Consider the following 25646-nt stretch of genomic DNA (forward strand, 5'->3'; position numbering starts at 1 on the left):
TCTGAAGAGCAATGAATAAAGAGAGAAAAAATAAACAGGGCAAGACCTCATGTCTGGCAATGATACAAAGGTGATTCTCTTCCACATAAGGTTCTGGAACAACTAGGAAAGACTCGAGACACAGATCTTGACACCCTTTCATACAAGCTAACTCAAACTAGACCATAAGTGTTAATGTACAGTGCAGAATTATCAAACTTCTAGAAAAACCCGTAGGATAAAATCTAGGTGAACTTAGGCCTTGTGATAAGTTTTCATATATAATATTAAAGCACGATCTACAAAATAAAAAACTGACAAGGGGAACTTCTTTAAAATTAAGAATTCTGGCTTTGCAAAAGACATTATGAAAATAATGAAAAGCCACTCACTGGTTGGGAGAAAGTATTTTTAAAATAATAACCTATCCTAAATATACAACAAATTTTAAAACTCAAATTTAAAACAAGGTTTAAAAAATGGGCAAAAGGAAATCTGAACAAATGGAGAGGTAGGATTGGGTTAAGTTGCTGGCCTGGCACAAAGCAATCATTGGTTGATCCCCTGCATCACATTTGGTCCCCTGAGTCCTTCCTGCCAGGAGTGACCCCTTAAGCACAGAGCCAGGAATAAGCCCTAAGCACCACTACATATGGCCAAAGTCTGAACAGATACGTCCTAAGAGATGACACACAGATGTCAAATAGTTATATGAAAGGATGTTCGGGGGCCTGAGAGAAAGCTCAGTGGCTAGAGTACATGCTTTGCACCAACGAGACCTCGATTCAGTTCTCAGCACCATATGCTTCTCCCACCACGCCCCCAGGACCACTTCTAAGACCTACCCCTCAGGACCTGGAGAGACAGCACCGAGTGTGGGCATTTGTCTAGAATCCAGCTGATGCCCGTTCAATCCCTAGCAACCTATCTGGTCACCCAAGCCACCAGGAATGATCCCTGAGTGCAGGGACAAGAGTAATCCCTGAGCACTGCTGGGTGTGGTCCCCAAAACCAAATAACCAGAACCAGATCTACCCTTCAGCAAGGGCTGGAAATAGTCCATGAGCACTGCTAGGTGTGGTCCCCAAACTAAAAGCAGACCTCCCCCAGTGCTCTCAGATAGCATTAGGAACTGCAAATTCAGATATCAATCAGATGATGCTACCCAACTATTAGGATGGTTAAATCACAGAACTCAGGGGCTGGCCATACAGTGGGTAAGGCATTTGCCTTGCATGTGGTGGTAGACCTGGGTTTGATCCCCGCTATCCTATATGGTCCCCTGAGCACTGGTCTCAGGAGTGATTCCTGAGTGCAGAGTCAGGAGCAACCCCTGAGCACTGGCCAGGTATGTCCCAAACACCAAAACTAACCCCCAAGCCCCAAAACTCAGATACCACCAAGTATTGGTGAGGTTATAACGCAACAAAAATAGGGGCAGGAATAAAAAAATGCCACAGTCACACTGAAAACCATTTTTTTTTAGTGTCTTACAAAATGAAAATGCAACATATGATTCAGCAACCCCCTCCCTTTACATTCAGCCATAGCTGAAAACTTATGTCCACACAAAAACCTGTATGTGCTGGGGCTGGACCAATAGCACAGCGGGTAGGGCATTTTCCTCGCACGCAGCCGACCCGGGTTCGATTCCCAGCATCCCATATGGTCCCCTGAGCACCGCCAGGGGTGATTCCTGAGTGCAGAGCCAGAAGTGACCCCTGTGCATCACCGGGTGTGACCCAAAAAGCAAAGAAAAAAAAAACAAAAACAAACAAAAAACCTATACGTGCATGTTTACTACTTCCAAGGATGCTGGGATGGGAGGTAAACACCACTTTACATTTCAAAACCTGACGACAGTAGGATAATATCAGTTAGTAACTGTCACCGTGTCCCACAGCAATTGTGACAGATGTATCATGCTAGTGCACATTACTAACAGTGGTGGTCTTTTGGGGGGATGAGATGAGGGGTACATATGGGAACGCTTTCTGCTTTCTCCCCATCCCACTCCACACTTCTTCTGGCTTGGGAATGCTGTCTGCTGAGTCTTTCTATAAACCTAAAGCTACTTAAAAATTTATCATTATCATTATTATTATTATTATAATTTTGCTTTTTGGGTCACACCCAGCGATGCTCAGGGGTTACTCCTGGTTTTGCACTCAGGAATTACTCCTGGCAGTGCTTGGGGGACCATATGGGATGCCGGGGATCGAACCCGGGTCAGCCGCATGCAAGGCAAACGCCCTACCCGCTGTGCTATCACTTCGGCCCCTCATTATTATTTTTAAAATTATTTTTGTGAAGCAAGATAGTCTTTATGAAAGCTTATTTCGAAAGATGTGAGGGGAGAGAAAGAGAGACGTAAATGTTCAAGAGAGAACGCAGGCTTCTACCAGAGTGGAAATAAGTAAATAAAGAAACATAGAAAAAAGCAAGTGAGAGCAGAGCTTGAAGAGCAAGCCAACCTGAAACTTAAAAAAAAAAAAAAAGAAAATGAGGGGGCCGGAGAGATAGTACAGTGGGTAGGACCACCCAGGGGAGCCCCCGTGAGCACTGCCAGGAGTGATCCTTGAGTACAGAGCTAAGAATAAGCCCTGAGCACCACTGGGTGTGGCTCAAGAGCCAAAATACATAAACAAATAAATAGGGACAAAACTTCAAGGACTGAAACATAATTGAGAAGATTGTGTAGAGGAAAATTTGAATGGCCGAAACATTTTCCAGATCTGATCGAGAGATTTAATCAGAACAAGCACACCATTTAGCAAATTAAACATAAAGCAAATATCTTCAAGGGAAAAAATACAAACTGCATACTTGACTGGAAATGATTCAGATGGCCAATGGCTTATCAAAAGCTGGCTAACTTCATGTCTCTCCAGAAATTTTCTTTTATGAGTTTCTCTTCTGTTATTTCAACAGTATAAAAGGGTGTATTTTCTATTTAACTGAGCAATACCAGTGGTGAGCCATGAGAATTTGGTGACAGTGTATTAGTGTGAGAACAAAAGCAAGAATTCTTCCATTCCTTCACCTTTGGCCTACTTGGAGCTCCCACACCAAACGGCCGGAGCAAAGCTAACAAAACCATGATTCTGAATAGGAGAAATGCCACCACACAGAAGTTTTTTAAAAGGATCTGGATGTACAGATAAAAATACTTAAAAATACTATAGACAAGGCTCCCCACCGCACTACTACACACCATGCCATGTCAATAATTATTTGATCCGATGTTATTAGTTGAAGGCTTAGAAACCAAGCACGTTCTTAAAGACCAACCAAAAGCGTGCGTATTTCAAAAGGCCACAAATTCAGAAACTAAAGATGTCCCAAGACCGAAAGTAGCGAAAAGGCAAGAGAGAACTCGATGGCCCAAACATGCCAAAAGGCTGATAAGGCTTTTAACTAGAAAAGCAAATAGCAGAAAGGAAACAGCAATCGCGCTGTCTCTTCCGCACTGTCGTTTTCGATGAACTAAATACTCATTTAATTAGCAGCTGCCACTGCAGAAGAACTCCAGGCAGGCGAGAAAAGAAAATCTGCAGCTACTCCACCGCAGTTCCAGGAGCCAAGTCACTCGCAACCCGGCAGCGCCGAGCAGTGCGCGCTGGGCGCAGCCCTCCCAGCTCCTTTATCAGCGTGGGGGGTGGCTGGTGGGTCTTGGCCCTTAAAAATGAAAATCCCACCGGCCTGGGGGCCTGGATGAGCGACTCGGAGCTAACCCTCGTCAAACTCATGGACGTGGAGACTGCGCCTTCCGGGAGCCACTGCGGCCACGCAGGAACGGGAGGGCCAGAAGGCGCGAGGCTGGGCTTCCGAGCGCCCGCCACGGGGCACCCTGCAGGAGCGGGCCGTGCGGGCAGCAATGCCCAGGCGACCCCAGGACAGACCAGCAGTCCGCTCCCTGCAAGCCGGAACCCGCCGGGAGGCCAGTCCGGGGCAGCGGGGCGCGCGGCGGGGCTGCACCCCCCACCCCCGTCCGGCCGCTGTCCAGCTGCACTAGTGTGGGGAGAGGGTCAGTCCTGCGCGCGGGGCAATGCCCTTCAAGGTCAACAGCGGGTGGATCGCGGTCCCGAGCGCAGCCAAAGCACGGCGACCCGAGGCTGCCGGCTGGGGCTCCGCTCGGGCCCCTCTCGCGGCCGCGGGCCCCCGGGCGCGGCCTGGCCAGCCGCAGGAGGGCCGAGGGGGCCGGGGGTAAGCAGAGAGGCTGCGGCGCTCACCTCGGAGCAGGGCCATGGCGGGGCAGCTCGACGCGCAAGCTCGGCCTTCCTCCCGCGTCCGTCAAGGGGCCGCCGGCCCACACGGGACCTTAAAAGTGGGGTGGGCGGCGCCCCGGACGCCACACCCCTGCACTTTCACCCAGATCCGCGCAGGCCGGCGCGGCCCGTTCTGCAGGATGCTGCGCCCTCCGTGCCCTATCCGTGCCCTATCGGCGGGGGGCACCCGGGGGGCCGGAGCTTCCCGGGCACACGGACCCTGCGCCCGAGAGAGCCATTTCCCCAGACTCTCCTGGGTCTCCCCAGATCTAACACCCCCACCCCGTGCCCCGATCAGCGCGTAGCTGGCCCCGCAGAAGGATCTGTCGGAGACTTTGCCCGGGAGCCAAGAGGCGAACAAGAGGGGGCGCGGCTCTTCGCAGGTGGGCGGGGCCTGAAGGAGGGGCGGGGTCTGTTTGTGGGCGGGACAGGAAGTTGGGTGCGCGGGCGGGGCGCAGGCGGATTGGCTAAAGCGCCCGCTCAGGACGGCGCGCCTGCGCAGACCAACGGTCGGGCCTGGCGGCGGGCGGTAGTGATGGGCTAGGGGTGGCAGCGTAGGGACCCACCCGGGCCCCCTCTGCAGCCCCCTACGTGAGCCCGCAGTATTTTCCTTATATGATCAGGTCCCCTTGTAGGTCAGGGGCCTGAGAGGATTATGAAAATGAGTCTGGCCAAGTGGGGCGCGGGGTCCGGGGGGGGGGCGGGAGGGTAGTCTGGGGGGCGGAGGGCAGGGGGCAGGGGTCAAGGGTCGGGTCCTGCCGCCGTGTCTGCGAGCCCTGGTCGATGATGACGAGACCACTGCGCAATCTGAGTTCCTGGGAACCAGGTGATGGAGCGTGTTCTGAGAACCGACTGAGACCGGGCGAGCTGGCGACGGCCCCGGGGCGGGGGTCGCAGCGAGGGGACCCCCCCTCCTGGGACAGGAGCAGGAACTGTCAGAATCCTGCTTTCCGAAGGGGTAGGATGAGTGTTTCACTCCTCAGGCTGGGCTGGGGTGCTCCTCCCACCCTGAGTGTTATTTTTTAATCGAATCACCGCCAGATACAGTTACAAACCTTTCCTGATTGAGTTCCAATCATTGAGTTTCCGTTTCAGTGATTGAACACAATGGCATACTGTGAGGCCGTTAGAAAAGAAGCACTGCACTGTAGCACTGTCGTCGGATTCATCAATTTGCCCGAGTGGGCACCAGTAACGTCTCTATTGTGACACTTGCTGTTACTGTTTTTGGCATATCGAATACACCACGGGCAGCTTGCCAGGCTCTGCCATTGTTTGCCGGGTTCTCCGAAAGGGATGGAGGAATCGAACCCGGGCCAGCCGGTGCCAGGCAAATGCCCTACCCGCTGTGCTATTGCTCCAGTCCATAGAAAAGATGAAGTCATGAAATTTGCTTATAAATGGATGGATGTGGAGAGTATCATGCTATGTGAAATGAATCAGGAAGAGAGGGACAGATATAGAATGCCTGCACCTATTTGTGGAACATAAAATAACCTGGTACTAACACCCAAGGACAATAGAGACAAGGGCCAGGAGGATCGTTCAGTGGTTTGGAAACCTGCCTCATGTCCAAAAGGCAGTTGGGATGGAGAAGGGACCACCCTGTTTTTAAAAAGGCGAAAGATTTATGCAATCTGAAGAGAAACCAGAGTATAAGGGACCACTCTATTTTTAGAACTCTCTTTTTCTCTCTGGCTCTGCCCCTGCTTTATAAACAATGCCTGTACTGATAAAGCCGGCTGTCTTGTGGACCCTGTGCCTAGCCCTTGTACTAGGAATGACACACACACACACACACACACACACACACACACACACACACACCGGAATTTGTTTTGAACTCTGTAAATAATGTCAGTGTGTGGGAAACAAAGCAAAACAAAGCATTAGCTGCAGGCACTAGAGGCCATAGGGGTAATGTAGGCGTCATTGGGTCATTGGAATATGGATGAGACCTGGCTGGAGTGACAGTACAGCAGGAAGGGCGCTTGCCTTACATGTGACCTTCCTGGGTTGTATCCCAGCACCCTACATGGTCCCCTGGAGCCCAACCAGGAGTGATCCCAGAGTGTCGAGTCAGGATTAATCAGCCCTGAGCACTGTAGGGTGTGTCCCCTCCACCCCCAAATAAAAAGAAGAAAAAAATACTATGCACAGAAAAATAATTTGGCACTTAGGTTGTATGTTTATAGTAGATTATAATTTTATGAAATTTTGTACTGTTAATCTTATTGTACCTAATTTACAATAAAACTTTATCATAGGAATGCAACATGGATAGGTTTGGTACTATCTGTGGTTGTAAGCATCCACTAAGGGTTTTGAAATATATCCACTGCAGATCCGGGTGAGAATTGTATGTACTCAACTGTTAATGGAGCCCTTTCAGTGATAACCTCAATTTTTGTTCATCGAAAAGGCAGTTTACTCTCCTGGGTATGCTTTGGTCCTTACAACACCTTTTCCCAAAGCTCAAGTTATCAAGCAGATCAGAGAGGAAACCTAAACAGAAAAATCCGGACTGATTTGCTGACCTTCTTGCTTGAAATTGACCCTAAATCTTGCCTTGTTTCCAACAGCCTTAAGGCACTTGGCAAACCACAGTGAAGGATATTGTAGTCTTTCTTCTCTCCCTTCTTGAAGGTTACGTGCATGAGTTCATCGTACCCCATGTGGGAATTTCATTCGTAGTTTAACCATTGGCCTCTTTCCCTTTACTCTGAAATGCTACCATTGGTGGTGGAAGCTTCCGCCAGCTAGCCCTGGACCACACCTGTGTTTGAACAAATTGCTTTTGAAGCTTACTGCACAGAGTTCACACACCAGGACCCCCACCTTGACGAGCTTGGGGTACTCCCTTGTAAGCACGTTAGGAGTTGAGTGTGTTTTTGTCAGGTCAGGGAGGGTTCGGTGATTGATTCACTCTTGGGCGGTGTCCGGAAGGAGGGGCCAGTGCATGCGTGAGTGGGTATTTTACTGTAATCCTACCTAGGAGGGCTGACTATCGAATTTCACTGAATAATCACTGCACGTTATTTTTAAGTAGTATAGGCACAGGTTTAAAGATTGACACAATGAGCGCACCCCACTTTTATTTTTTATTTTTTGCAAGAAAAGAAGGCATAGAATCCGAAGTGATCATGCAGTGGAACGCAGGAAGGCCAGACTGAAGCTGACTGAGGCTGGGTGAAAGAGCGTCCGGACCTGTGGCTCGCACAGGCTCTCTGTGCGTCCACAAAGCTGTGGTCTCATGTTGTCTCACTTCCTCACAGAGTGACCTTGTCTGGCATTCGAGTCTTCAGACTGCATGCCAGCGACGGCCATGGCCAAGCTGGGGCCACCATGTCCCCTGGCGCCAAGTGTTGGACCAGATCCCAGATACACGGCACCTGCTTCCTTCTCAGCTGGCGCTGTACAGGTGAGCCCTTGATGGATGACACGTGGCTCTTTGCAGACCTGGTCTCCACAGAGGCCCTGGAGGAAGCCCATGTCACTGAATAGAAGGTCACTCTTCTGAAGAGCGAGGTTCTTTTTCCACCAGCCATGCAGAAAAGGGATCGGTTCATCCATAGATTCAGAGTTGGGTCCAAGTGGTAACTTCCCTCTGGCCAGTGAATAACGAATGTTGTTCTGTCTTTTGAAAGTTTCCATAGTAACGGTGTCTAGGACATCATCTTAGGAGATGTCTTATTGTCTGTATTTGGGTGGGGCTAGTTATTCGATAGTACAGTGGGTAGGGCACTTGCAAGGCAAACGCCCTACCCGCTGTGCTATCGCTCCAGCCCTGAGAGTTACTTTTTTTAAACCTTTGGGCCTTTGCCCTGTTATATGAATTTTGGAAATAACTTGTCAGTCTTCACAAAAAACTGTGTTGAAAATTCTATATATAGATATCAACTTGGAGACCACTTTCTGGGGGTGGGGGTGGGGGTGGGGATATGGGATCATTTCTCTTCTATGTCTTCATTCATTTTTTCACTTGTTATGTAAATTTCTTCTTCGAGATACTGTAACTATGTTCTCCCTGATTTTTCATTTCATCTTTACCATTTATAAAATTATAAATGTGATTGAGACTGCTTTTTATTCTATTATCGTTGATCTACTAGTCTTTTCCTACACTGACTTGTTTTTTTTGACATTTTTAGCTTTAAATTCAGGAGATAGGGAGATGGCTCAGGCCCAGTGTAGGGTGACTGGACTCAGTTCTTGGCATTACAGGGTCCCAAGCACTGCCCAGGTGACCCCTGAGCACTGGAAAAGGAGTAACCTCTGAACTCCATTGATTATGTGTGACCCAAAACCAAAAAGAAACTAATTGGGTGGGAGATGGGGGAGGATGAGATTGGAGTGGTGGGAGGGATACTGGGTTCATTGGTGGTGGAGAATGGACACTGGTGGAGGGATGGGCTCTCAAACATTGCATGAGGGAAAAACAAGCACGAAAATGTGTGAATCTGTAACTGTACCCTCACTGTGACTCACTAAAAAAAATAAATTTTAGGGGCTGGAGCAATAGCATAGCGGGTAGGGCGTTTGCCTTGCAAAGCGGCCCAACCCGGGTTCGATTCCCAGCATCGAATATGGTCCCCTGAGCACCGCCAGGGGTAATTCCTGAGTGCAGAGCCAGGAGTGACCCCTGTGCATCGCCAGGTGTGACCAAAAAAGCAAAAATAAATAAATAAATAAATAAATAAATAAATAAATAAATAAATAAAATAAAAATAAATAAATTTAAAAAAAAAACTAATTGTTCTTGGGCTGGAGAGATGGCTCAGCAGGCGAGCAGGCAGGAGGCCCAGGTTTGATCCCTGGCTCCGCCTGTTCCCTTGAGCACTGCCAGGAGCAACCCCAGAGCCTCAGGCTGGAAATAGCTCCCTGAGCACTGCAGGGTGTGGCCCAAGGCAAAAATAAATATTTGCTCAGTGAGTGCTATTACCCCATACAGACTCTTTCCAGTTTCCCAGCCCCTGGCTTTCGTGATCATTTTGTGTATTTGAATCTAGATCCCAGAATGAAGTTTTTTAAGAAAATATTACACTTTTTTACTGTGTAGCTGCAGTTTTAAATTTCATTTAGATTTGGCACATTAGTTTATTCCAAAGTATTTATTTCCACAAATTTTTATCCATAGCTGAATATTATTATAGTGGCTATTACAAGCATTTCTCTATAAACAAAGCTAGTTTACAGATTTGTTCAAAATGGAAAAATATTTTTATCAGTCATATTTCTTGTACAATGTTGGATTTACCCTTGAATAATGACATGAACCCACTCAGGTAATCAGCTAAACATCAGTTGGTGGCATACTGTTACATCCGAATTTGGATGGTTTGGGATACAATATCAATTTTTAGAAAGTAGCTAAAACTTATTTCTGATTGACCTTTACTACAATGAGAACTTTTAGGAAAAAACAGTATCTAGTGACCTTTAATGAGAAAAAAAATATATCCTTTATCAGCATTGGCATCAACCTTTAATTATGGCACCAGTGTGTACAAAAAAAAAACCCTCAAATTATGACTGACTCATGCAACAAGTGAATTTGGGAAACTGCCTGTAGAGAAATAGTCCATGAGAAAGAACTACTGGGTCCTCCCCTCACACCCTCGTTAGCAGGGGCTTGGACACAGCCCTGGGAGGTGCCGCCACTAATGACACTCGCGGTGGCAGGAGCAGGTCGGAAGGCTGAGAACACCAACTCTGTGCCAGACAAATGGATTCTAAACTATTCCACCTGGACTCTCAGTGCCAAATACTCCACCTGGAGGCTCCAAGTAAGTATTTGATGAAACACTGGTGTTCATCTTTTACCCCCTAAATTTTTCCAACACCTGATTTTGTCTTTTGTCTTTATGGAAGTCTTAAAATTCAGAATAGAACTGGAAGGGAAGAAGTGCCTAGCCACATGCTTTATGACTCGAAGGAAAACAGGGTTCCCCCCCGGGTCTCATCTGCGGGCCGGGTGCAGCCCCGGGCTCTGGGGTTGATGGGCTCTGAGGGTCCCGGGCGGCCAGTGGGCATCCCACACTCACTGCAGTGCAGGCGGCCCTGGGCAAGCGCCAGTAAATGGAAGAATTCTCAAGTCTTCAAAATGCCTAACCCCGCTCGGTGTTGGGTCAAACATTACAATTCTTCCCACAGCAACACTTATTTCCATGAATGAGTCAGTTAACCTTAGCAACTGCTAGAGGCACAGCCCGTTTCAAATATGAAGAAAGAAAGACCCAGTTTAGAGCTCAGACCTTTGTTATTTAAGTCATGACTGACTCCATGAAGCTGGAAATAATTGAGTTGAAATGATGTTTTTAAAATGCTCACAAGACTATTTGTTTCCCGAAAGATGCTTCTTCAGTCTCCAGGTGTTATTAGAGATCTAAACATGAAGCAGTGATTACCATGTTTATTATTCGTGGTCTATAAAAGCCTGTTCTTTTTTTCTTTTAAAAAATATATATAAATTAAGTAGTCTTACTCATAGACCTTTATCTTTGGGAAGCAAACGAAACTTTGCATTTCTTAAGAAAAGTGAAGACTAGGGGCCGGAGCGATAGCACAGCGGGTAGGGCGTTTGCCTTGCATGCGGCCGACCCGGGTTCGATCCTCGGCATCCCATATGGTCCCCCAAGCACTGCCAGGAGTAATTCCTGAGTGCAAAGCCAGGAGTAACCCCTGAGAATTGCTGGGTGTGACCCAAAAAGCAAAAAAAAAAAAATAAAAAAAAAAAAAAGAAAAGTGAAGACTATTCTTAAGGTCCCTCCCCATTCTTTGTTCTTTTTTGGGTGGGGAGGTTGGGTTTTGGGGCCACACCTAGTGGTGCTCAAGGCTTACTCCTGGCTCTGTGCTCGGGGGTCACTCCTGGCGGGGTTCGGGGGACCATGTGGGATGACAGCTTGGAGGACCATATTGAACCCGTGTCGGCTGCATGCAAGGTAAGTGCCCTTCCTGCATTACCGTTGTTCTGCCCTCCACTTTGTTCTAATCAAGTTTTTATTGAGTGAGTCCTTGGCACTGAGTGACTAACCCAGGACGGTGAGGAGTTGGTGAACCAAAGAGATGGAGGGATAAAGTGTCAGTCAGGCGTGAGGAAGGAGGGCCGGCCATCTCCGGAATCCCTGCTTCTCCACGAACACTCCAGCGAGGATTCCCTGGACTCCCGAGGATCCAAGACAACCCTTCCACCAGAGATTCAGTTTTAAAGTGCAGCAAGAAGTGATTCAGACTTGATAAACGCCTTTGAGAAGAGGTGGCCGCAGACCCAGCGGGCTCCAGGCTGGCCTTTCCGGGCAGGCCGGGCAGGGCAGACACCTGTGGGCCCGGGCATGTCACGGGAGCTTGAGGGCGCGATGCAGGAAAGGCGATTTGGACACAGTAGTCTACAGCCTCCGCCCAGCGGCCGTGTTTAGTGCTGCCCGGGGGAGCACGGAGCCCTCGGGACTGGCCTGGGCAGTGCTCCCAGGAGCCCTTGCAGCAGCGCTGGCCGAGTATTGGGAGGTGGGTGGATGTTCCAATCCACAGAGAAGCCCGTCAGACAGAGGCTGCGTTATAATGGTTTGCAAACATCTGCCCTCCTGGGAACTGTTTTCTTCCAGCAATGAGGAAAATAAGGTGAAAGAATATACAGGGCTTTCTCATGAAACGCTTAGTTGGGAAGAGGCTTACGTTTTTTCTTTTTAATTAATTAAAAGCAAATATAAAATTTGTAGGGGCTGGAGTGATAGCATAGCGGGTAGGGCGTTTGCCTTGCACGAGGCCGACCCGGGTTCAAATCCCAGCATCCTATATGGTCCCCTGAGCACCGCCAGGAGTAATTCCTGAGTGCAGAGCCAGGAGTAACCCCTGTGCATCGCCAGGTGTGACCCAAAAACCAAAAAAAAAAAAAAAAAGCAAATATAAAATTTGTGATGATCGGGCTGGATCGATAGTACAGCAGGTAGGGTGTTTGCCTTGCATGCGGCCAACCCGGGTTCGATTCCCAACATCCCATATGGCTCCTCAAGCACTGCCAGGAGTAATCCCTGTGTATCACCGGGTGTGACCCAAAAAGTAAATAACAACAACAAAAAGAAAACAACTTGTAATGATCACCGAAGTCTCCCTTTAATTCTTATTCCACAGTAGCACTGTAGCGCTGTCTTCCCACTGTTCATTGATTGGTTTGAGCGGGCACCAGTAGCGTCTCCATTGTGAGACTTGTTGTTACTGTTTTTGGCACATCGAATACGCCACAGGTAGCTTGCCAGGCTCTGCCATGCGGGTGGGATACTCTCGGTAGCTTGCCGGGCACTCCGAGAGGGACGGAAGAATTGAACCCGGGTTGGCTGCATGATACTCGCTGTGCTATCGCTCCAGCCCTTTATTGCACAGTAGATATACTTAGGATTTTTACGTGGTAAAATAAGAAAGTATTGAAAATCCAAAAAGGGAAAGTTAGTATAAGCTACCTTGTTTCTAAAAAATCACACACTTGTAAAACAAACACAAAAAAAGTCCCACAAATTTTAATAATAACTTAGTATTCCCTGATTATTTAAAAAAATTTCAAATCATCTTTTGCTCAAGATGACGCCCGTTTCCCTCTATTCTTCTGGCTTTAATGTACTCACAGCTCCTGGTGCATGACTTATTCTTATCAATGGCATTAAGGGCATAAGGACTTTTCCAAGTACCCTTGGTTTTTTTTTTTTTTTATTGTAAGTAAAACTAGTATTTTTGCTTTCTGATGTTGAGCTTAGACAAATTTTGCCGGAAGTCTTGCTGGCTCCATAAGGGCCAGCAAGAACGAAGCTGGAATGAAGCAAAGGGCATCTCGCTACCTTGCTCGCCTTTGAAATTTGGAACAATGGTGTGTTTTCAGCAGAAGCCCAACAGTACGAAAGGGTCGGAGTACATGAGGGATGGGGTCTTCCCATTTTGCCTCAGAGGCCAATCTTCAGAACCTGAAGATAGCTCAGGGTGCTGGCACTGACCATGGGAAAGGCCCACATTTAATCCCTGATGTCCAAGCATGCTGGTGTAACGCTCCCCCACCCCCACCCCGAAGTTGTCTCTGCGTCAGCAGGGCATGTGTTTTTGTTGTTAAAACACCTTCTCACAAACTCATCCACACCATGGTTTGTCGGCGGGAGATGCTCCTTCTTAAGTGACAGTGTTATGGTTATTAGTACCATTATTTGTTAGAAGCCCTCTGAAAGCAATCTCTGTGATTGACATTTTTAGTATTTTACCCAGGACATTCTCAAGTTCTCTGCAGAAATCAGACCTCGGCAGTTTCCATTTTGTAGCCTGGTGCCTCCGACTGCCGGGCTGGGGCGGGTGGTGGTGTGTGTGGACTGGAGTCACCCTTTAAGAAAATCTCCCATAGTTCAAGTGCTTTTATTCTGAGTTTTAGGTACAAAAAATATCACAGAGGTGTCTTATCTTGTAGCATTCCGCCCTCTGTCTGACGGGGCCGTCGTCACTGTCTCTAGTTCCTTCTTCGCCCTCCCGGGGAACCGAAACCCACGTGGACGCGTGGCGTGCTCAGACCTCGCTGAGGAACTCCAGGTTGAGACTCGCTGGGATGTGGATGGAGTCCATGGTCAGAGAAGAAGGGTTGAATGGGAACACAACCGGGAACATGTGCTTGAAGTCGAGCAGCAGCTGTGGAGGGTCATTCCGCTCTTGGAGCTGAGCCTGTGGGGAGGAGACGAGCCTGTGAAATACCGTGCCAGGGGCAGGCGGGCAGTGCTGAGGGGCCAGGGAAGGGCCCTCGGGCAGGCTGGCAGCGCTGAGGTGAGGTGCCAGGGCAGGCTGGCGGTGGTGAGGTGGTGTGTAGCAGCAAGCGTTTCCTGTTTTGGAGGTGGGAGTCTGGACCACCCCTGGCAGTGGTCAGGCCTATTCTTGGTTCTGTGTTCTCGAGTGGCCCTTGGGGATACTTGAGGGGTCAGATACGGTGGGTCTGAAGCACGAGGAGATGAAAGGGACTTGAGCCCTGTACCAAGCCTCTGGCCCCATGAGCTTTTCCATTGTCCTTTCTGATTTTGGGGCCACAGCCAGTGGTGCTCAGGGGATCAGACCTGAGTGGGCTATGAGCAAGGCCGGCTGCTCTCCCATCTCTGCTAGCCTATCTGGTTCAGAGGCTGAACTCTGGTGCGATGTAGCCTCCTTTCTCCCAGGGGCTGACAGCAGCGAGACCCTCGGCTGCTGGAGATTTACCCATCCTGACTTTTCTCTTTTCACACAGGTGCTTGGAATCTCCAGGCTCTCACGAAGTGGGGAATGGGTGACCCCTCCCCCATCTCCCTGTTCTTCTGGGAGCCTGGCAATCACACCCATGAACTGCCTCTGGCTCCGTGAATATATCATGGTCTTTCACGGCCATGACCCAGATGGCTGTGACCCAGACCCCCAATAACTCTTAGAAGAGCCACAAGCTGCAGAGATGCCTCCAGACCCCAAAGCCACCATCCAGTTAAAATTTTAACTCCAGCTCTGTCACCCTATTTAAAATTTTAGAATTCTCTTAGCCACTGATGTACCAGGAGTAGCACACCACATCTGACAGGCTGTAAAGTAGAAGGCAACCCATCTCAATAAAAAAAAAAAAAAAGCACACAAGGCTCAACCCTTAAACAGCAAGTTAGTAATCTCTTATACAAGAGCATAGTGTCTCCCCGGTGAGACACAACAGTGCTCACACTTTTCTCTAAGGAAACTTGGAATCATTTTTAGTGGATTATTCATAACAAGCAATACAAAATAAATTATTTAGGATCTGCCTTTGGGGCAGGCTTGGGTTGTGGTGGGGAAATTCGAAACAATGGTGGTGGGCTTGGTGTTGGAATATTGAATGTAATCAATTATTGTGATCAACTGTAAAAATAAAAATTAAAAAACAAGGGGGCTGGAGTGATAGCACAGCAGGTAGGGCATTTGCCTTGCAAGTGGCTGACCCAGGTTCAATTCCCAGCATCCCATAGGGTCCCCCGAGCACCTCCAGGAGTAATTCCTGAGTGCAGAGCCAGGAGTAACCCCTGTGCATCGCCGGGTGTGACCCAAAAAGAAAAAAAAAATTAAAAAACAAATATAAAAAGCACGTGCTGCAGTTTGTACGAACAGCCCCTTCCCGCGTGAGCCACTGGTGATGCGTGCTGGCATCAGTGTCTTAAGAACATACTCCGGGCTCAGATCAGGCGGGGAGAGGCAGCGGGGAAGTGGTCAGGGCGCCGGAGGTCAGCCCCAGCGGGACCACCCTGGGAAAGTTCCTGAAATGCCGCCGTCTCCTCATCTGTAAGGGCTGCCACGCTGCCCGGGCACGGTGGGATCCCTGTGCCTGCCCTGCCGTGGTCTTTCATGGCCATGTGCCGGGAGCCCCTGGTGTGGAGCGGAGGCGGTGTGTATGCACTCCAGGCCGGCCGACTGCTCTGCTAGCGAAAGGATCCAGGGAATGAGAAATGGGACTGGAGAGGGGTGGGGGGTGGGGTGGCACGGGTTCAAGTCCCCGGCAGTGCTTGGGACTTTCTCCTGGCGGGGCTCGGGGGTGCTGGGGACAGCAGCCAGGCCGGCCGTGTGCAGGGTAAGCGCTGCCTGCTCTGTCCGACTCTCCCGCTCTGAGCCTCCAGTGGCACAGACACGGGAAGTTCACACAGGGGCACGGTGCCCCTGAGCCCCCTCAAATGCCCGCTTTTCACGTCTTTTGTTCGTGGTCATTCTCAGGGGCGTGTGCAGTGCCCGACCCCCAACTCCCCCGCTCGGGGCGAGCATTTCACACGCAGATGGTCTGAACCACGACCTGCGTTTCTCTCATGCCAGGGAAGTCCGGGGCCAGGAGCTCGGCGGGGCCTTCTCTGCCGTCCCTGAGTTCTGTCCAGAGAGAGACTGACCCGCAGAGCCTGAGCTGGCCAGCAGAGGTCGTAGGGCGGGACAGGCGTTTGCCTTGCAAGGGGGCTGAGGTCCGCACCCCAGAGAGTCCCTGAGCCCCGCGAGGTGTGGAACCCCCACCCCAATTTTAAAACAAAACCAAACAGAAGCCAGAGCTGGCCAGGGAACAGCTGGTGTGTGTGGGGGGCGGAGCCACCAGGCTTGGGACCAAGTGCTGGCCGGACGGGGCCTGCCTGGCGCAGCCCGGACATCTGACTTGGCAGGTGCCCTCTGTGACCTTTGGTCTTGGTTCCCCGTCACTGCGGGGGAGCGAGGCGGGATTCCTGAGCTTGCACTCTGCCCCAGACAGCGTTGGTCACGGAGCTCGTGGGTGCTGCTCTGCCTTAGGTGAGGCCCGGCCCTGCCCTCCTGGCAGCAGCTCTGCCCGCTGGGCTCCCCAGGGGCGAGGGTGCCAGCCTGCTCCCAGCCCACTTTGCCGCAGCCCTTCTGGAGGGTAACTTGTGCCCGACCTGGCAGCCCTCCTGTGACCTTCGGCCTCCATTCTCTACTCCTCAGCCTGAGCCCCAGGAGTCTGGCAAAGGCCCCCTGCTTCTCAAACAGACCTGCTGAGGCTGCTTTCGGCTGCCCCTCACCCTGAAAACTCCCCCTCCAATTGGTTTGGGTGCCACACCTGGTGGAGCTCAGGGGACCGTCGGGGATGCTGGGGACCGAGCCCCGGTCAGCTATGGACTAGGCAGGCGCCCGGCCTGGCTGACTCTCTCCAGCCCCCAGGTGCTTTGTAAGAGACCTCATTTCTCTTAGCAAGCAGGGCTGGCGCTGCCTCCTTGTACTGAGCTGTTGAGGGTGGCAACATGCCAGAGTCAAGTGAAATAGTTTGTCTACAATCTGAGAGGCGGGGTGACGTTCCAGGATGTAGCCGGTGTTTTATGAATAAAATACAAGGTTAAAGTCCAAACCTTCAATTTTCCTTTTCTCACACTGCTTAAAAACTCACCTGGATCGTTCGTATAAAGCCCACTGTCACCCTTTCTTCAAACTCATTCAGGGGCGTATAAAGGTTCAAAATTTTGACAATCTGTTGGAGGAAAGACGAAGATGCAATAAGTCAACAATTTCACTTATGGGATTATGCAACATCCGGGCAGTGCCTAACTGCCTCTGCTCATACCCTGCGGCTTAAAAATGGGTGTTTAGAAAATGAGACCCAGTGAAATTTATCAGTTACAAGGCGGGGGGCGGGGGGGCGGGGGTGGGCCGGATGGGCGGTGTACTGTGTTTTTTTTTTTTTGTCTTCGGTGGTGGGATATGGGCACTGGTGAAGGGATGGTTGTTTCACCATTGTATGACTAAGACTTAAGCCTGAAAGCATTGTAACTTTCCACATGGTGATTCAATAAAGTAAAATTTAAAAAAAAAGAAAGAAAATGAGCACCCAGAGTCTCGGCCTCTGCTCCGAGGGAAGGAGAGACCTGGGGACTCTCACCTCCGACAGCAGATGACTTGCGTGAGAGCCCCTTCCTGGGTCCCCCCACGCCCCAAAGAGAGACAGATTCTGTCTCCCCTGTTGAGCCAGAGGGAACCTCCGGGTGGCTGCCCTACGGTTCGGTGGACAGACCCTGCCCAAAGGCAGAGTGGTGCAACTGCACTCTAAAAGAACACGCATGAAAGCAAAACCAGCAGGCAGGGGCAACTTCCACACCCCCCCAGGAGTGGGCACACCGTCCTGAGTCTGGGGCGCAGGGTGCTGGCCTCCGTCGGGGAACCGTTTCTGAACAGCCCCCTGCAGACGGAGGGCAGGGCTGCAGGAGACAGGGGCGTGAGAACGCTCCAGTGAGTCCGGTTAGGAAATATGATTTGCGGAGGAGAAAGGAGGAACTTTTTTTTTTTTTTTTTTTTGGTTTTTGGGTCACACCTCGCAATGCACAGGGGTTACTCCTGGCTTTGCACTCAGGAATTACCCCTGGTCATGCTCAGGGGACCATATGGGACACTGGGATTTGAACCCGGGTCGGCCGCGTGCAAGGCAAACGCCCTACCCACTGTGCTATCTCTCCAGCCCCCAAGAAAGGAGGAACGTTTAAAGGCCTCTGGCCTCCTGCCTTTGAGAACAATGCACGCGGTTCTAAGGGAAGACACATCACACCACAAGGGCAGAGACATCCACGCCACGCCCAGTGCTGCCAGTTTCTGAAAAGATTCACATTTCCCGGCCAGAACACTCCAGAATTCCTTCTGCATGTTTCGGAGCTGGGCCTGGTCGGGGGTGCGGGCGTGTGGCTTCCCTCGGTGAGCGGGGCGGGGGGGGGGACTCAGAGGCCTGCAGGGAGCCAGTGATGGGGGCGGCCGTGCCCCAGATGCAGGGTTCCCAGGTGCCGGCCTACCTGCTGGGTGCTGAGGGCCGTGCACAGGGAGCAGATGGCCTCAGCGTCCTCGGGGGTCTTCTTCTTCAGCTGCAGGAGCTGTGCGGCCTGGATGAGGGGCTCCAGGGTCTGGGCCGCCCCGCTCTGCTGCAGGTTCCTGCCCCGCAGCCACTCCTCCAGCTGGCTGATGTTGTACCTGGGAGGCCAGCACAGCGCGTTGGTGAGGCCCAGGCAAGTTCTGCAGCACCCGGGCACCCAGGCTTCTTCCCCTTCTCCTCCCCCTCCTCTTCCTCCTCCCTCGCCTTCACAGGCTCACGTGGGCCCGAGCGGGGAAAGGGCCCGGCCAGCACTCATGAGTGGAGGAACCAGGGTGGGAGTCGGGGGGCTTGGACCAAGCAAGGGGGAGTCCCTCTGCTGTCCTGGAGTCAAGCGGTGGGAGAGAGGCGTCCAGGAGGGACAGCTGAGGCTCGGGTCCACACACGCCCACACGTGCACACCCCCGCCCGCCTCCTTGGACACAGCCACACAGCACGGGCAGTGGAAAGAGCAGGGAGAGCACAGCCGGGAGCATGCACCTGACCCGGGGCCACCAAGGTCCCGAGAACCACGGGGCTGGCACCGTTGGGCCCCTGCACGGAACCAGGGGCCCAATTGGTTGGGAATCAGCAGGTGGGCCCCCTCAGACCTCCTGAGCAGAAAAAAAAAAGTCCAAATCTTCAGTGTGTGCAAAAAACTCTGTAAGGGCTGGACCTGAAGACTCTTCCTGACAAAGCACAAGGCTCCTAACCGAGTCGAGTACCGAGAGAAGGCAGGCTCTGGGCTTGGGTTCCAGTCTCAGGGAAGATGCTGTGTGCGGGGACACCCCAGCGGGGGCCAGAGTGAGGTGCCCCTGCCTGACCCCTGAGGCAGAGATATGGGTGGAAGGGGCCCCAGCAGACTCCCGAGGCAGAGACGCGGGTGGAAGGGGCCCCAGCAGACTCCCGAGGCAGAGATATGGGTGGAAGGGGCCCCAGCAGACCCCCGAGGCAGAGACGCGGGTGGAAGGGGCCCCAGCAGACCCCGAGGCAGAGACGCGGGGCGGGCCCGCCTGGCCCCTTGCAGCGACGCGGCCCACCTGAGCTGCATGCCCGTGCTCCACGAGCAGACGTCCTTCCTCAGCAGGAGGTTGTTGAGGGTGACCGCGTTGATCATGTAGAAGAGCTGCCTGAACACCTGCAGGATGATCTCGGGGTCCAGGCCCTGGTCGCCCATGACCGTGTGGAAGGTGGTCATCTGGCGCGTAACGGCCTCCAGGCAGTAGGAGTTCTCGCCGTCCACCATGCTGGACGAGCGCTTCCGGTAGCCCATGGGCTTCATGCCCGACAGGCCCTGGATGCTCTCGTTCTCCAGCATCGCCGACACTGCAGGAGACGCGCGTGAGGGGACGCCGTGCCCCCGGGACCTGCCTCGGGCCACGCCGCCCAGGGCAGAGCCGCACCACACCGTGTCCCACGACGGCGTGCTCGGGGACTCACAGCGTGCGGTGTGGAACTTTACTTTTTCTTTCCTTTTTTTTTTTCTGGGTCACACCCAGCGATGCTCAGGGGTTACTCCTGGCTCTGCACTCAGGAATTACCCCTGGTGGTGCTCGGGGGACCATATGGGATTCTGGGAATCGAACCTGGGTCGGCTACACGCAAGGCAAATGCCCTACCCACTGTGCTATTGCTCTAGCCCCAGAACTTTATTTTTTCTTGTTTTCTGTTTTTTATTTTGCCACACCTGGAGGTGGTGAGGGCTGACTCCTGACTGCTCAGGACTCAGTGCTCAGGGAGCCATATGGGATGACTCAGAGTCAACTGCACAGGGCAAGTGCCCAGTCTGCTATATCCGTGGAATTTTTTTTTTCATTTCTGATTTTTGGGTCACATGCGGGAATACTGTGCCTCACACATGGCCTGCCTGGGCTGGACCCCCGAGCACTGCTAGGACTACGCACCACTGGGTGTGCCCCTCCCCCACGCACACAGGGATGGGCGTGGCCTCCCAGAGCTCACAGCGGGCCCACAGGGACGCACACGTGCCTCCTCTCATGAACGCAGTGAGGCTGCAGTACCCCCACTGACACAGAGGTGCACCCTCTGAGCTGCACTGATCACCCACGAAAAGCCGTGCACGCGGGTGGGGGAAGCTGGGCTGCCCCAGAGGACAGGGAAAGCCTCTTCCGCAGTGCCCTGGCACGCACGCTGCCTCCGGGTGAGGGGCACCCAGCTCCCTGCCCCTCGCCTGCCTCCCCAGCACTGCCCGGCTCCCCGGAGGCTCTGGCTGTGTGCGGGGGGCCTCACCAATCATGGGCTGCAGGACGCCCTCCGCCACCCTGATGAGCTGCTGGTAGATGTGGATGGACAAGTCACTCAGCACCTGGCGGTACTCGGTGAGGTCGAAGTTCTTCAGACAGTGCTCGTTCTGCTTGGCCGTGTTCTGTGTCATGAAGCCCTGTGGGAAGGGGGAGTCCCCACACTGTGGGCTGCATCGGGGGTCCGGGCTGGGTGGGCGCGGGGGAGGCCTCACCAGGGTCACCGCTGCAGGCAGAGATTGTTCTCCCTGGGTCCACCTGGTGGTGGGGGGAAGTCTGGGCCCCACCTGGCTGTGCTCGAGGTTTCTGGGGGACCCTCTGGGGTGCCGGGATCAAAGCCAGGTCATCTGCATGCAAGACCAGCCCCCCCCGCCCCCCCGGCTGCACTGTCTCCCGGAAGCTTCACTGTCCACAGCTCTGGGCTTGCAGGCGGGGCGGGGGTCTCCTCTGGGGAGCCCGGCAGGCCCCAGGCAAGACGGAGCCGCACGCTGTGGTCTCTTCCCGGCACGCAGGGGCACAAGGACGCTTTCCCGGGACGGCCGGGATGGAGCAGGGCTGGGGCCAGGATGCCCGGGCTCAGAGTGAGAGTTCCACAGGGGGCCGAGCTCCGGGCTCGGAGTTCAAGGGTGCGCCAAAGTGAGGCCACAAGTCCCCACGCTCACGGGGGGAATAACATGGAATCACAGACCCTGCCGCCGGTGGCGGGATTCCTGTGGCCAGCGTCCTCTGGCCCAGAAGGAACCTGGCAGAGCCGGAGAGCCCGGCGCTCCCCCGGGAGGGGAGGGCGCAGGTGAGTGCCCGCGCACCAGGGCCGACCGAGGCCTGCTCCTGCTCCTGAGCCCATCAGCGCCCGGCGCAGGTTCCCCTGCAGCTTTTCCACTCTCTGACTTTGCTTTGTGCGGGAGCCACGCCCGGCAGGGCCCCAGCTTACTCCCTGCTCTCCACTCAGGAGTCAGGGCACATCACACCCAGACTGGCCGTGTGCCAGGGAAACGCCCTCCCGGCTGCCCGTCGCCCCGGCCCCTCTCTGCACTCTCAGCCTTGCGCTCCTCCTTCCTGCCACGCTTCAGGGAAACCCCACGCACGGCAGCTCGCAGCTCCGGGTTCCCCGTTCCCCGGGACGGAGGGAGGGCCGTGCCCGGAGGGGGCCCGGGGAAAAACCCCCTTTCTAAAGGTGCAGTAACCCTGGCCTTCAGGGAGCTCTGGGTGCAGCCCTGGAGCTGAGGCTTGGGTCGGAGGCAGAGGGAGGAAGAGGATCTGCCGACCCGCAGGACAGAGCCCCGTGAGCTGCTCCCTGGGGGGAGGGGACAGGGAAGGGGCAGCGGAGACCCTCGGGCGACGGGGCTTCTCCCCACCACACGGGAACCTGGACCTGCTGGCACGGGGCCCTGGAGGGGGCTGCAGGGCAGCCTTGGCTCTGGGTCCTGCGGGAGTCCGTCCTGCTGCTGCTGCTCCCCTGCCTAGTCCCGGTGAGGCGGAGCCTGCCCAGGGGACCCCAGAGGACGACCCCACGGCCCCCCACCCCGAGGGAGGGAAGCAGAGCCTTGGCCACGGACCAGCGTTCCAACACGCAGCCACGCCCGAGGGCCCCGTCTGGCCCGTGGCCCCCCGGCGGCACCCACCTCGTCCCCGCTGTACTGCTTCAGGCAGTGCAGGAGCCGGCAGCTGTTGGCCAGCCAGAAGGACGTCACCTCAAAGTCCTCGCTGTGCTTCTGCGGGGAGACGTGCGGCTCAGGGGGGACCAGAGGCGGCCCTGCCTGGTGGCCGGGGCAGGGGGCCCCAGGCGGACCCTCGCAGGCCCGGAGCGGCGAGTCCCCGGCAGCCCTGGCCCGGCCCCTTCCCAGCCAGACCTGACCTGAGCCCGGCCGCTGCCCCCCAGCCCCCCCCCCCCTGCTCCCTGAGCAGACCCTGCGGGGATCACAGGGCCGGGACGGCCGGCCTGGCGGGCAGCCCGAGTCTCCGGGACAAAGCGAAGTCGGTCCCCGCTGTGCTCAGGAGAGGGGCCACGTGGGCGGGGCCAGCGCTGTCCTCACTCGGGCACTGAGCGAGCGGGAGCACGGCCCACGGGGAAGGGTGCCCCCGGCCGGCTGCCGCCCTGACCCGGAGGAGGGGGGCAAGCCCACCCCCACTCAGCCCCTCCGCCCGGCGGGAGGCACCGCCCCCTCCCCCCCTCTGCCGGGCAGCACGCCCCGCCCACCTTGATGACCCGCTTGATGCCGTTGATGGTGGCCGTGAGCAGGGAGTGCAGCTTGGCGTCGTCGTTGGTATAGTCGGCGTGCCGCACGCACATGTACAGGATGTAGGCGGGCAGGCAGGGCACCGCGCCCACCAGCGCCTGCGGCCTCAGCTCTGCGGCACAGGGGCAGGGGGCTCAGGGGGCTCAGGGGGGCTCAGGGAGGCTCAGGGGGGCTTGGGAGCGCTGAGCCACCCACTCCCCCCCCCGCCACGGCAGGGGCCCGCAGGAGCCCGGCTGCTCTAAAGAGGCCCGAGACGGGCCCGCCCCACACAGCCCCACACAGAACGTGAGCGCCAACTGGGCGCCTCCGCGGAGAGGAGACTTTCACCTCAGGCGAACCAGCTGGGAAGCGGGCAGCGTGTGTGTGTGTGTGTGTGTGTGTGTGTGTGTAGCACACGTGGGCGCCTGTCTTGTACATGTGTGTATGAGTGACATGTGTATGTGTGTACACACATGTGTATGTTAGTGTGTGAGTGTATATTAGTGTATGTATTTGTGTGCGATATGTGTGTGATGTGTGTATGTGTGTGTTGTGTGTATATATGTATATGTATGTATGTGTGTGATATGTGTAAATGTGTGTGTGCATTTATATGTGTAGGTGTATATGTTAATGTGTATGTGCATGTGAGTGTGAATGTGTGTGTATGTGTATGTGTGTCTGAATGTTAGTGTGTATGTGTATGTATGTGTGCGTGTGTGTATGTATGTGTATGTGTGAGTGTATATGTGCGTATTTTAGTGTATGTGTGTATGTGTGTGGGGTGTATATGTTACTGTGTGTATATATATATGTGTGTGTATATAAATGTGTGTGGGTGTATATGTGTATGTATGTGAAAATGTGAATGTGTATGTGTGCACATGTGTTTGTTAGTGTGTATGTCTGTATATGTGTGTGTGTATGTGTGTATATGTGTGGGTGTGTATGTTAGTGCATGTATGTATGTGTATGTGTGTGTGTGTGTGTGGCGGGGTGCGGTCAGCGGGGAGAAACTGGCCCAGGCGAGTCCCTGCAGCCTGGACACCACAGCAGCCTGAGAACCCGCTGACCCTGAGCCCGGCTGCCCCGACTCCAGCAGGCCCCGCTCGCTCACAGCTGCTCCTTGGTCCCGGCGCTCCAGCAGCAAGAGCAGGAGGCTGCCCGGAGGAGGTGGCAGCGGGCGGGGCTGAGGGCGGGCAACCACCTCTCACCCATTTGGCTGCCGGCCGTGCATGCCTGCCAGCCTGAGCCACTGGCCACGCGCTCCTCCCTGGGGCCGCCAACCTCTCTCGGCCCCGCCTCTCTCCCGTTCACACCGCCCAGCGGCACCTCGCACCCACGCCCGGCCTCTCTCTGGGCTCCTCCCTCGAGGCCGGGGCGGGCAGCGCTTGGCGTCTCTCCCTCCCGCTCCCCGGCACCGGGGCTCACACGGCAGCCGGCGCCCGCAGGGGCGGCGAGGATGCAGGGGCACAGGAGCGTCCTCCCGTGCATGGGGGGCCGCCAGGCTGCCATGGCATCCAGCGGGCGGCCGAGTGCCGTCCCCTCCTCCGAGCCTAGGGCGTGACGACGGCCAGGCCCCTCTGGGGACACGCACAGCCTCTCCAGGCCAGCGGGGACACACTCAGCCTCGGCACCTGAACGTTCTGGAAGGTTCCGTGCCAAGTGCTGCTCGGTGCCAGCCCCTCGAGGGCGGGGCCAGCCCGCCCCAGGCTCAGGCCTCTGTGCCGGGCGCGTCCGTGCTGGGGGGCGGCGACCAGGCCGCCTGCCGCCCTGGCCTGGTGGTGGTGGCGGGACCCTGTGCGTCACCCCGGACAGGGCAGGGGGCGGGGCGGGGGCCCACCTGTGACCAGGCTGCGCACCAGCAGGGCCTCGTCATCGCGGTGGTACTCCAGCATGCCCTGGAAGTCCTTCTCCTTCCGCTGCACCGTCACCTGCCGGTGCAGCTCCTGCCGGCCCCGGCCGCTCTGGGCCAGCGCCTGGGTCGCTGCGGGCCAGGGGACAGGGCCTGGGTGAGCGGGGGTGGGGGGCCCCGGCTGGCCGCCCCGCCCGGCCGTCCCGCTGGGCCCGCCCGCGGCCCCTACCCTCCAGGTCCTGCACGCGCTTCATGGAGGCCTTCAGCTGCTTCCTGAGCTTGCGCTCGCTCTTCTCCAGCTTCTCCACTGCCTCCTTGAGGTCCTGGATGCGGGCGGGGGAGGAGCCTGAGCAGGGCGGCCCTGCCCTGTGGCAGGGCGAAGGGCGGTGACCCTGGGCGCGGGGGAGATCTCTGCCCCCTGGGTCAGAGTCCGGTGAGCCGGGGCAGCGAGCACTGAGCCCCGAGGTTGGCCTCCAGGCAGCCCCCCGTGGAGACACTCAGCCTGGGCACCCAAGGCAGGGCCCACCCGGGGAAGGGAAGGGAGCAGGGGTGAAGGGGGCAGAGCCACGCCCCTGCCGTGGGGCCCGCTGATGGTCCTGTGGGGGGGCCGGAAGTGGACGGGCTGGGGGCAGAGCTCGAAGCCCGGAGTCCAGGCAGGTGCTCAGAGCGGCCCTGACGGGGTGCCAGGCCAGGGGCTTGGGTGGCCGGAGGTCAGCTCTCAGGGGGCTCCAGCAGGGCCCGAGCCGGGGTTCCTGGGAGTGC

The 25646-nt window shown here is 54.8% G+C and overlaps 2 protein-coding genes, 1 long non-coding RNA gene and 2 other non-coding genes across 6 annotated transcripts in view; 3 read left to right on the plus strand and 2 right to left on the minus strand.

Moving 5' to 3' along the window:
- ACAA2 (acetyl-CoA acyltransferase 2) overlaps positions 1 to 4368 on the minus strand; it is a 30693-nt gene extending 26325 nt beyond the window's left edge. The window contains exon 1 of the mRNA XM_004616129.2: positions 4212 to 4368. Coding sequence (XP_004616186.1) covers positions 4212 to 4227 — 16 coding nt within the window. The 5' untranslated portion in view covers positions 4228 to 4368. The remainder of the gene's footprint in view (positions 1 to 4211) is intronic.
- Positions 4369 to 4500: 132 nt separating this feature from the next.
- On the plus strand, positions 4501 to 13794 carry LOC129402013 (uncharacterized). The gene is made up of 3 exons (XR_008628496.1): positions 4501 to 4630; positions 7523 to 7668; positions 13684 to 13794. It is a non-coding gene; the product is annotated as an uncharacterized LOC129402013 (long non-coding RNA).
- LOC129403067 (small Cajal body-specific RNA 17) lies at positions 4811 to 4943 on the plus strand. Its single transcript, XR_008629053.1, has one exon. It is a non-coding gene; the product is annotated as a small Cajal body-specific RNA 17 (non-coding RNA).
- Positions 5025 to 5108, plus strand: LOC129403008 (small Cajal body-specific RNA 18). Its single transcript, XR_008629000.1, has one exon. It is a non-coding gene; the product is annotated as a small Cajal body-specific RNA 18 (non-coding RNA).
- MYO5B (myosin VB) overlaps positions 13616 to 25646 on the minus strand; it is a 187438-nt gene continuing 175407 nt past the window's right edge. For both annotated transcript variants that reach the window (XM_055126082.1, XM_055126081.1), the window contains 9 exons: positions 25114 to 25207; positions 24873 to 25016; positions 23011 to 23162; positions 22436 to 22525; positions 20803 to 20953; positions 19593 to 19878; positions 18500 to 18674; positions 17113 to 17193; positions 13616 to 13931 (listed from right to left, as the gene is read on the minus strand). In XM_055126082.1, the coding sequence (XP_054982057.1) occupies positions 13779 to 13931; positions 17113 to 17193; positions 18500 to 18674; positions 19593 to 19878; positions 20803 to 20953; positions 22436 to 22525; positions 23011 to 23162; positions 24873 to 25016; positions 25114 to 25207 (1326 nt within the window). In that variant the 3' untranslated portion in view covers positions 13616 to 13778. The remainder of the gene's footprint in view (positions 13932 to 17112; positions 17194 to 18499; positions 18675 to 19592; positions 19879 to 20802; positions 20954 to 22435; positions 22526 to 23010; positions 23163 to 24872; positions 25017 to 25113; positions 25208 to 25646) is intronic.

The sequence above is a fragment of the Sorex araneus genome, chromosome 2 (assembly GCF_027595985.1).
Source record: "Sorex araneus isolate mSorAra2 chromosome 2, mSorAra2.pri, whole genome shotgun sequence".
Classification (NCBI taxonomy): Eukaryota; Metazoa; Chordata; class Mammalia; order Eulipotyphla; family Soricidae; genus Sorex; species Sorex araneus.